Source organism: Pseudorca crassidens, chromosome 12, assembly GCF_039906515.1.
Source record: "Pseudorca crassidens isolate mPseCra1 chromosome 12, mPseCra1.hap1, whole genome shotgun sequence".
Taxonomy (NCBI): domain Eukaryota; kingdom Metazoa; phylum Chordata; class Mammalia; order Artiodactyla; family Delphinidae; genus Pseudorca; species Pseudorca crassidens.
In genome coordinates, this window is record NC_090307.1 from 65,275,998 (window position 1) to 65,286,202 (window position 10,205).

Below are 10,205 nucleotides of genomic sequence, written 5' to 3' on the forward strand. Positions count from 1 at the left end.
ACCCTTCACCGGAGACTGGACACTGGTCTGACATAGAGAACCCTGACCGATGCATTGTGGCCGGCTGGGCACCCGGTTCACGACCCATGTATGACAAGTTCTTAGCCAGGCCAACTTACCTGTGGGGGCAGTGGAGAGAGAACCCGCCTGTGGGGGCCGTTCCCCAGGGCAGGCGACCGTCTGCAGGGTCTAGCCCACAGGCCGCCAGGCTCTCAAATGCAGTCGGCCGGGAGCCCGACGTTGACCTTTATTCTGTCCCGTTCATCAGCGCGTGCACGGCCCCGCATCAGACAGCAGCAGGGCTCTCCCTCTCCAGTGGGTGGTGATCTTGGGAGGGGCCACGCTCCGCTGAGTCCTTTCACCTGCAAACGCCAGGTGCCAGCGTTGGTTCAGGGGAAGCATCTCCTCACTTTAGCTTTGAACAAAACCAAAAAAGAGATTTCTCCACCCATGGTTTTCCCCCAGTCTGGATGGTGAAAGTGTGCAGTGGGGAGAGGGAGGCCTGAGAACCACAGTGGTCCCGAAGGGGTGGCCGGCGCCCACAGGGAAAACTAGTTCAACAGGGCAAACCACTGCCCATCACTCCTGCAGGCCTCCCAGGACAAGGGGGTGCTGGGTGCATTTGTGGCCCCCAAGCAGGGGAGCCCAGTGGCACAGCTGGCTCACCCAGAGGGAGATGTGCAGTGGGGAGTAGATGGTGTCCATCAGTGGTGGTGTCCAGGGCTGCCCTCAGGAGTGCATTCCTGAAGCTCTGTCCACGGAGCCTGCTGGCCACTCAGGCAGTGCTGCAAGTCTTCATGCCCGGGCACCAGGTGCCCCATGAGGCTCTGGAGGGCCCTGGCTCCAGAGCTCACCCTTCAGCAGCCTTGGTCACCACCTCCCTTCCTAGACCTGCCTCAAGGGAACAGTTCCTGTCGTCCAATTGCTAAGCTCTAGGTCACTTCCGCCTCCAGGACCAACACATCCGGGAAAAAAGTCCAGCGCAGGGCAGGCGTCAGGAAATGCCTGGCTGTGTCCTTGGAGATGTGGTGCCTCCTGGCAGCGATCGACACAAATACACTGGGTCAGGCACAGAAGGGGGACAAAACCTCGGCCACTTGCATTTCCCGTCCGTCTCGTGTCCAAGTCGGCAGCCTTGATGCTGACAGGCTGTCAGCTCTTCCTGCCTGGACTCAGGAAGGGAGGGATCAAAGGGTTCCTCTGGCCCCATCCCTGTTGTTGAGCTAATAGGTCCCTCACCACCTGGCCTGGGAAAAACGCTTCACAGGCAGGTTTCAAGATGACTCATGACCACTGTCATTGTGGCCCCGTCCAGGTCACTCCGTGGGGACACTCACAGCAAATAAAGTCAATAAACAGGGGAAAACGCAGGCCTGATCCAGGGCCAGCCAGGGAAATGCTACAAGAGCAGAACTACCTGTTTTTGTCTTTCCGATAAGAGTCAGGGCTTCTCCCCTTCCTAGCCCCCAACGGACAGTGTCCTGTCCTGCATGACCAAGACCGTTATACCAGCTTCCGTGGAAAAACACACAGGACAGGCACCGGCCTGAAAACAGGCCAGGGGTGCGGGCCCAAGTCCTAGAAAAGGGACAACCGCCAAGTGAGGAATTTAACAAGGCCGGATGCACACCTGGGGCCACAAGGTGGCAGTTGGGGAGGGGCGCTCTGGCCGGGCTGGGAGGGGCGGGAAGAGGACGCAGGGAGGCGTGGCCGGGAGGGGGCTGGGAGGAGGGGCTCGGAGCGTACCTCAGGGACCCCCCGCCCCGCCCAGGACCCGGCTGCAGGGAGACCCCGAGTCCCCGAGTCAGCCCGGACTCGCTCTCCCCGAGACACCCCGCGCGATGTGACTGGACGCAAAGAAATGGACACTCAGGCAGCTTCCAAAAGAGGCGAAACCGTTTATCAAGGCAGCGCCGGCGCGGTATCTACAGTTATCTACAAATATCTACAAGTATCTACACCGCCTGCAGACGGGTTCTCGGGTCGTCTACACTGCAACTGCCAGCCGGGCCGGGGGACGTCGCGGTCTCGCGGAGAACAATAAATATCACTTCCTTCCGGCGCGAACCGCGCACTTTGGCACTGGCTGTGCGGACCCGGGGCCCTCGAGGCCGAGGAGGGACCCGCGGTGGCCCTGGGGCCAGGGAACCAGGTCCTTGGACAGCTCTGGGGCTGGCGGATGGAGGCCCCACGGCTTGGAGGCCCGGGAAGGGGGCCTGCGGTGGCCCCGGGCTGGGTGGACCGGACCCCCAGGCGGACGCCCACATTATCTGGGGCAGTAGTCGTAAGAGCCGGGCGGCGCGGCCCCGGCCGATGAGTACATGCTGGCGGCAGCCGCAGCAGCGGCGGCGGCGGCGGCGGCTGCGGGGCTCACGGCGGGGTGGTGGTGCGGGTGCGCGTGCGGGTGCGCGTGCGCGTGGAACCCGTGGCCGCGCAGGCCCGGCAGCGGGTAGGGCGCTGGCCGGCTCTTGGCCCCGAGATAGTGGTCGTAGGCGGTGGCCGGGTACTTGTAGGGGTGGTGGTGCAGCGGCTCCGACGCGCCGGGTGCCTCCAGGCGCAGCTCGGGGTGCGGGGGGCTGGGCCGGCCTCCAGGCGCGCCGGGCAGCGGGACGCCGGACCCGGGCAGCGCGGGGCTCAGCACCCGCGCCAGCAGCTGCGGCGGGTGCGCCGGGTCCCCGAGCACGGCCGGGCCGCCCGCGTCGCGCTCGAATTCTCGCCGGGCCTCGGCCGCGTCTGCGGGGAGGGCCGAGGGCTGAGTCGCGGAGAGGCCCGCGAGAACGCGCCTGCCCCCGCTCCGCGCCCCTGCCCAGCCCCGGGCCCTCCCCGGGGGCCCGCGCCCTCCACTGGGACGGCGGGCGGGGCGGGCAGGCGCAGCCGTCGGGCCGGGCGGGCGAGTGCGCGCTTGCCTGCCGCCGCGGCCGTTGTGCAACCGGCGCGCGAAGGCCGCGAGCGCCCCTGCGGCGCGGGCGAGGCCGGGCGCTGCCGTCTGCCCAGATCCCACGACCCCGGCCCTACCTTTCTCAGCGCCGTTGGGCTGTGTGGGTGAGGCCACGGGGTTCCGCGAGCGCGCAAAGGCGCTCATGAGCGGCAGTGCGCTGGGCCGATGGTTTCGGGGCCTGCGGGAGGGAGATGGGCAGCGTGTCAGGGGGCGCCCGGCCAGGCGCCCGCGCGCTCGCTCGCCGTCTCCTCGGGGGACACTCACCAGTCCTCGGGGTCGCAGTCTCGAAAACCTTTGGCGAAAGGGTTACTGGCGATCTTGAGCTGGGTAATCTGCAGGAAAGCGGGCACTGAACACCCGGCTCCAGCCCCTGTTCTTGGGGCCACCGGACCTCGGTGGAGCGGAGGGGAGCGTTAGGAGAGCCCTCCCCCACTCAGTAAAGGCCCCTCTACTCTCCGCTGACCAGAAATGCCTGGCTCACAACTGCTCTCTCCCCTGCAGGGGTTGTGCCTCTCTCCTGGGGCAGGGGTGCTGGGGAGACCCCTTTCTCGCTAAAGAACCTGTCTTTTCCGTCCCAAGTGATTAGGATAGAGACCCCCACCCCGCTGTGGTCCAGAGTGGAGGAGCACCCTAGGAATCTGGGTAAACTGCGCATCAGGCCCCTGATGGGGAGTTTCCGGAATGGTTTGGAAAACAAACTTTCAGGCCACAGTGACAGTTCCCCCTTGAGAGGTCAACCTGATAGGAGGCTGGTCCGCCTGCAGCAGAGGGGAGGGGGCGGCCTGAGGCTCTGGGGGTGGGGCTCCATCGAGTGGGGTTTCCAGGAATGGAACCTTCTGTCCCCCAGGCAGCAACTGAAAATTGCACCCCTGCCCAGAAGTGTTGACCGGGCCACCCAGGGCCTCACCCGGTGGTTCTGGTAGGCAGTGACCGCAGTGAAGCGTGTCTCCTCAAACACAAAGGTTTTGAAGTTCTCCTCGGCGTATTTCTCGCTGTCTTTGCGCGGGTCCACATAGACCACGTGGAAGCGTGGCTGGTATCTGTGCATGGAGTTGAGAATAATCTGGAAGAAAGGTGGTGAGGGCCGAGCTAGGAAACCAGCCAAGGTCCGGACGGGCAGTGAGCTTCCAGACAACTCGGCAGAACCCTGAGCTCCCAAAAGGAGGCTGGGCCGTGGGGCATCACTGCCTGGATTCCAAAGGCTGCTGCCCTCACCCCCCACCCCGCACGGCCCCATCCTTTCCAGTTAAAAAGCCTCCAGCAAAACACAAGGAGTGGGGAGAGGGAAGCAGTGTGACCCATCAGTCCCCGAGCCCCTGACCGGAGGGCTAGCTCTCCTCGGCCTGTCCCTCATCCACACCCAAGCTGCCCAAGCTCTGCCTCTGGCTCCAGTCAGCAGGGACTCCCGAGGGCCTGCTGGGGGACAGGGCGGTAGCCTGGGGGGGTCGCTCACATGGCCATTGTCGTCCAGCAGGTTGTTAGTCAGCTTGAGCTTGTCGAAGGAGACGATTTGCTTCATCCACTGTGCCCCCTTGGCCGGTGAGTCGGGGTGGTAGTGTACGCGGCCGGGCGTGGCGGGGTCTGCCTTCCCGGCCACCAGCCAGGATGAGCTGTGGAAGGCGTACCTGGGACGCCGGGGCAGGGGCCACAGCATGCTGGGGTGAGGGCCTTGCCGAGGGAACCCCGAAGGTGCCTCTGATGAGGTTTCCACAGGTGAACGGGGAGCTTTTCCAGGGGCAATGTGAGGAAAGAGAAAACTCCCCGTCCTGATACACAAGCGGCAGGAAGCGACCAGAGGGAGGAAGCCGGGCCCTGGCGCCACATTTCGCCGCACGCGGGTCGCTGCTCTGGGCCTCCTGTGTCGCCGGCGCGGCGGGAGCCCAGATTGGGCCACGCCGGCGGCCTAGGGCGCAGGGCGGACCAGGTTCTCTTTATTAATTGCTGTTAATTGTCCGGGCGGCCAGGCCCGCCCTGCATAATCTCTCCTGGCCACCCCACCTTTCCTGCCAGCTCTGGGGCCCAGCGTTCCCGGGGGGTGGGGGAAGGGACGGGGTGCCGGCGCTCACCTCTCGGGAGAGGGGGACACGGAAAAGGCAGGGGCTGTGTGCGAGGGGCCAGACGGTGGGGGCCCAGCCTGCATGACCCCCTGAGGGCCACTCCCCAGAACTGCTGGGGATGGGGCGTGTGGGTCTGGGGTCTGGCAGGAGTGGGGAGGGGGCACCGGTCACTACTGTCCTGGGCCACCCACCCTCACCAGCCTGGCCAGGCAGGGACCCACCGCCCTCCAGGCCCGGCTGGGCGCTCACCGGTAGCGCTTGTCGTCCACGGGCACAAAGTCCATGAGGAGCATGTAGTCGGCCATGGGGTCCATGCCGAAGAGCTTCACTTGGAAGGTGGGGAACATGCGCCTGGGGGCGGTGGGACCTCGGTCACCTCAGGTGGGGGAGGGCAGGGCGACCCGCCTCCACCAGCCCAGGACATGGCCTCCCCGCCCGGCCGGCCGCTGTGCTGGGTGGGGAGGCCCCTCATCGCATCTCCCCTCACTCATCTGCTTGACTAACCCGACCAAGCCCCTGCCCAGCCGAGGGTGAGTGGACCGCAGGACAGCCCCCTGCCCCCTTTTTAGAAACACAACAATGGCGAACTCAGTGCTCGAGCCAAGCCTCCACTCTTGAACATAGGCCTTTGGCTTCTTCCGTCAACTCTGCCCATGTAGACCCAGCCTAGCAACTGCCGATCCAGCCGTCCCATCCCGAGCTAGCCTCAGCCGGCAGTAGCACCGGCCCCCGGGATCCTCCGCCCTTGGGCAGGCCTCCCCTGCTCGATCTCATCAACTGCCCTAAGCTCCCGGCTCAAACAAAGTGAAAGCGAGGCAGCCCGTGTGATTCTGAGGAGTCCCAGTCGCCCTTTCGGCTGGATCTGCGGCTGCTCCCCAGTCCCTCCAGTAAGGCCGAGCCTTGGAGTCCACAGTCCCGACTCTGAGGCCCTGCCTCCCACCCAGTGCTGGAGTCTCCCCACCTTCCTCGGGGACACACGCAAGTTCCCAAGACGCAGCTACTCAGGGCTGACTTGGCTTGTGTCCTTGGGGTCCCCTAACTCTCCCCTCCCCGGGATCCGACTCGGTGACTGACCCGGGCTCTGGAAAGGACATTCTGTGGCTCGTACCCTGGGCACTGGCCATGGGCCGGCCTTGCCCTGAGTGTGGGCCGCTGGGTCCTGGAGGACAGCATGAGGCCCCCACCTGCTGGTCCTGCAGCTTCCCCTCACAGGCAACTCCTTGCGGGCGGTGGGCAGAAAACAGATGCCAGCCCTCCTGGACAAGCCTGCCACGCCTGCCCTCGCCTCGGCAGGCCGGAGAGGGCTGCAGAATGCTGGCTTCTGGGGCGAGCCTGGCCCCGCCGAGGCCCTTGCTGGGCTGGACTGGGCCGGAGGCTGGGGCACAGTCCTCATGGGGTGGCGGGGGGAGGCCAAGTGCCCAGGCCAGCGGGAGAGCCTGGAGAAGACCCCTGATCTGGAGCTGGGCACAGGCCCCAGGCTCCCAGGGCGGACGCCGCGGCACGGAAAGAGAAACCACGAGCAGGCTCTGCAAACAGGCCCTGAGCTCCCGTTGGCTGTGTGGACCCAGAGCTGGTGTCTCCTGTGTACACTAGACACAGACCGGCACCCGCCTTTGTCTGCCGGTCAAATTGGTTGCATCGCAAAACTTGTTCCCCTTCTCTCTGGGCCCTTAAAACAAACACAGGCCAATTGAAGGCGGCGGCCCCAGCAGCAGAGCCAGGCCCCACCATCGCCCGAGACGTAGGCCTGAGAAGACTGGATAGCAATCTCCCCTGAAACACAGCACAGTTTTGAAGGGTCTTAACTCTCTCCTACAACGTTCCAGACCATTGCCCCATGGCCGGGCTGCGCCTCTATTTAGCCCGGATGGACTGAACTAGGGAACCAAAGAAGGCAGTTTCCTCTGAAAAGTTGGGATCCACTGGGATCTGCCAGTTGGTGAGGCCCCTGGGAGGGCCCGGCGAGCTGAGCCGGCCCCTGCTTCAGGCGCCGGCGTCCTGGGGCTGAGGGTGCACCCGGGCGGCCGCGCTCCTCCGCCGGCCCCTCCGCCCGCGCGCCAGGCGGCTGTCGCCGGAGCCGGGACCCGGGAGCGAAGGAGCCGGCCGCGCCCCCACCCCGCTTGCCGGCCCCGCTCGCGTGCGTCGGACCGAGGCGCGCCGCTAGGGAGGGGCGCCCTGACCTGCCGGCCTTGGTGACGATCATCTCGGTGCCCAGCTGGTTGAACTCGTCCCACAGTGCCTTCATCTCCAGCTGCACGCTCACGCTGGCCACCTTCGCGTTCTTCTTCACCGGCGCCTTGGCGGCGGCCGCGCAGCTGGCCCCGGGGCCCTCAGGCTCGGCAGCGGCGCTGGTGGCGGCCCCGGCGGCCGGCGCGAACGGGTAGGCGTGCGGCGGGCCCGGGGCGCCGGGGGCGGCGGCGGCGCACGGCTCGTAGCGCGGCGGCGGGGGCTCGCGCGGGCCGTACGGGTCGGCGCCCGGCGACGCGGCGCCCGGGAAGCCCCCCGCCGCCCCCAGGCCGCTCAGGCTGCTGGCCGTGAAGGCTGCAACGTCGCAAAAGTGCGAGAGCTGCGTGAGCCACGGGCTGGACACCGCGGAGATCATGACCCGCGGGCCGCGCCGCCCCGCCGAGGTGAGCGCTGCCCCGCGCCCCGGGCCGAGTGGCGGGCGCGCGCTGCGCTGCGCCCCGGGCCGCGCCGCCCCACGCCGCCGCCCGCGGAGCCGCCCCGCCCCGCCCCGCCCCGCGCCGCGCCCCCGCCCCCGCCGAGACAATGGCCTCCCCCAGCCCCCTCCCCGCCCCCGCCTCCTCCCGGCCCCCCGACCGCCCGGACCGGCTCCCCAAAGCGAGCGCCCGCCGGCCGCCCCTCGCTCTGCCGCCCTCCCGCGTTGCACTTCTCTCTCCGGGCTCTTTGCAATTTGTTATTTCCTTACCTTTGTCTTCCTCGTTCAAGTCTCCCCTCCGCATCCTCTTTCCTCCTTCCACTATCTCTCTCGAGTCTCCTTATTTCTGCTTTATTTTCTGCCTCTTCCTCTTTTTCCTGCTAGCCCCTCAGCGCTTTGTCTTTCTTTTCAGTCTGCCTGTCCCCCTCCTTTCTGCGTGCGTCTCTCTGTTATTCATGGCTTTTAACTCTTTTTTTTTTTGAATAAAAACTGAACTCTTTTTCTTTTTTTATGACTCAACTTTCTTTCGTAAAATTTCCTCCACTTTCTTCTCTTTCGTTCTTGCCCTCTTCATTTCCTTTTCATCTTTCTTCTTTTGGGTTTTCTGTTTTCTCTCCTTTTCTCAATTTCTTTTTCTCCCGCTGCCCCCCGCCTTTTCCGTGTCCCCTGACAATCTCACGCTCCTCTCCTTTCCTCCCGCCTCTCTGAGCTCACGGCCCCTCTGCCACCGCCTTTCTCTGGTCCTTCTTTCCTGTCCTCCCAGCCTCCCCTCGCCCTCTTCTGCTCCTGTGTCTAGCTGCGTGCGGGTCTCTGCAGCGGGGTCCCCAGGCTGGAGGGTCCCCAGGCTGGACGGGGGCACAGAATTTGGGCAGGATGCCCCCCTTTCTCTCCACCCTAGAGTCCAAGCTAGAAGCCTGGAACTCACCCCGCCAGAGCTCCCTCCACCCGCTCTTTGCCCGGATCCTGCCAACCCTCTTTGCTTGGGCCCCACGGCAGCAGGGGCAGGGGATCTGGCGGGCGGGTCCGTGTAGACGTAGCAGGAGGCTCACCTTCCATGTCCCTGGTGACGGTGCTGAAGTGCATCCCGGCCGGGGATCCCAGCAGCCTGCGAAGCTTCGCCGGGTCGGAGAACCCGGGTTCCAGGCGAGCGGTGTGCTCTGCGGCCTCTGCTGCAACCAGAGAGGCAATGCTGAACGCGCTGGCCCGGGGAGACAGCGGGCTCCGTGCGTCCATAGGCGCCTGGCGGCCTGACCGGCGCCGCCTCCGACTGCGTGCACCCGGCCCCACCGAGGCCGGCCCAGCCCTCAGGCCCCGGGGGCGGGGGCCTGCGGTGCCACTCACAGCCGCCGGCCCTGGGCCCAGGGGATTATGGTGTCACGGCCCCCCACTCTGGGCCGGTGGCAGCCGAGGGGCCCTGATGGGTTGAGAGCCCTGGGGGTGTGGGCCCTCCTGCTTTTCAAGGTCCGGGCCCCTTGCCTCTGCTCCCAGGGGCCTCCATGACCAGCACCCCTTGGACATCCCGCTGCTCCCCGAGGCCTGGGTTCCCTCTGTACAGCGAAGCCATCAGCTTCCCCAGCCCCCGAGGGGAGGTGGGGACGCTGGGAGCGCCCAGCCCCAGCCCGAAGCTGTGGGGCACCGGCCCTGCCCCTGTCCTCCCGCCTCCTCTTCCCCGGCTGCCCCTGCACCTGGGTGAGGAGAGGGCAGTCTGGGCTCCGGCACTGGCCACAGGCGGACAGCCCCAGGGCCACGGCGTCGTCCTTTCCTCGGTGCTCAGGGACAGGACCCAGCCCAGCAAGCGGCCCCCAGCCCTCTTCGGTCGGCTCACTGTCGTGGCTGGGGACCCTGAGCAGAGGGACGCCGCCCAGGCCAAGCAGCCCGGGAGCCCGAGCGTCACGCGCACCCGCGCGCACCACCCGCCTCTGGCCAGGACGCTTATACATCCGGAGGGTGGGCAGTGCCCGCTCCTCCAACCTCCCCGCGCACCGGCCGGGTGCAGGGAGGGCCGGGGGCGGGGCCTGGACTGGCCGAGGGAGCCGAGGACACGTCGGAGGAATTCAGGCCGCCGGCCGGGTCGTATGCTGCCCCTCGCTCACCACCCACCCCACAGCCAGCCTGCCCGCCTGGGAAGGCCCTGCTGCCCAGTTGGGCCTTCAGGCCCAGGCATCCCAGACGCTAAGACCTGACTTGGCCTGTGCTTCCGCGCACCTACTGCTTCTGAGGCCTCTCTGCCCAGTTCAGGGCATCCATGGCCTTCCAGTCCAGAGTCTCCCCAGCAGGGCGCCAGGCCTCCCTGCTCCCAGGATCCTCTCTGGCCCTGCACTGAGGCTCTGGCAGTCAGGCCTCCATTTCCAAGGCCTCTGTTGCTTTGCCTGCGCTTGCCTGGACGGGGGTGGGAAGCAGCAGCCTCTCTCAGGGTTTTTACAGTCCCAGGGCCTCAGATCCCAGGCTGGAGGGGATGCTGGCTCTGAGGCAGGAAGGCCCAGAAACTGGGGACCTGGGAGTGGGCTCCAGCGGGAAACGCCTGGCTCCCGGGCCTGAGGTCCAGGAAAGA

At 66.4% G+C, this 10,205-nt stretch overlaps 1 protein-coding gene across 6 annotated transcripts; it reads right to left on the reverse strand.

The window, feature by feature from the left end:
- Positions 1-1,878: 1,878 nt before the first annotated feature.
- TBX1 (T-box transcription factor 1) lies at positions 1,879-9,479 on the reverse strand. Of its 6 annotated transcripts, none has more exons than XM_067699883.1 (9): positions 9,340-9,479; positions 8,704-8,823; positions 7,176-7,536; positions 5,245-5,346; positions 4,392-4,563; positions 3,846-4,001; positions 3,203-3,270; positions 3,016-3,116; positions 1,879-2,733 (listed from the first exon to the last, which is right to left on the reverse strand). In XM_067699883.1, exons 2-9 carry the CDS (start codon positions 8,735-8,737, stop codon positions 2,267-2,269), a joined length of 1,461 nt encoding a protein of 486 aa, XP_067555984.1. In that variant the 5' UTR covers positions 8,738-8,823; positions 9,340-9,479; the 3' UTR covers positions 1,879-2,266. The 6 variants fall into 6 exon arrangements, with proteins under 6 accessions (XP_067555984.1, XP_067555985.1, XP_067555987.1 ...); XM_067699884.1 differs by having other exon boundaries at positions 8,704-8,820; positions 9,340-9,478; XM_067699886.1 differs by lacking the exon at positions 9,340-9,479 and having other exon boundaries at positions 7,925-8,820.
- Positions 9,480-10,205: the final 726 nt, after the last annotated feature.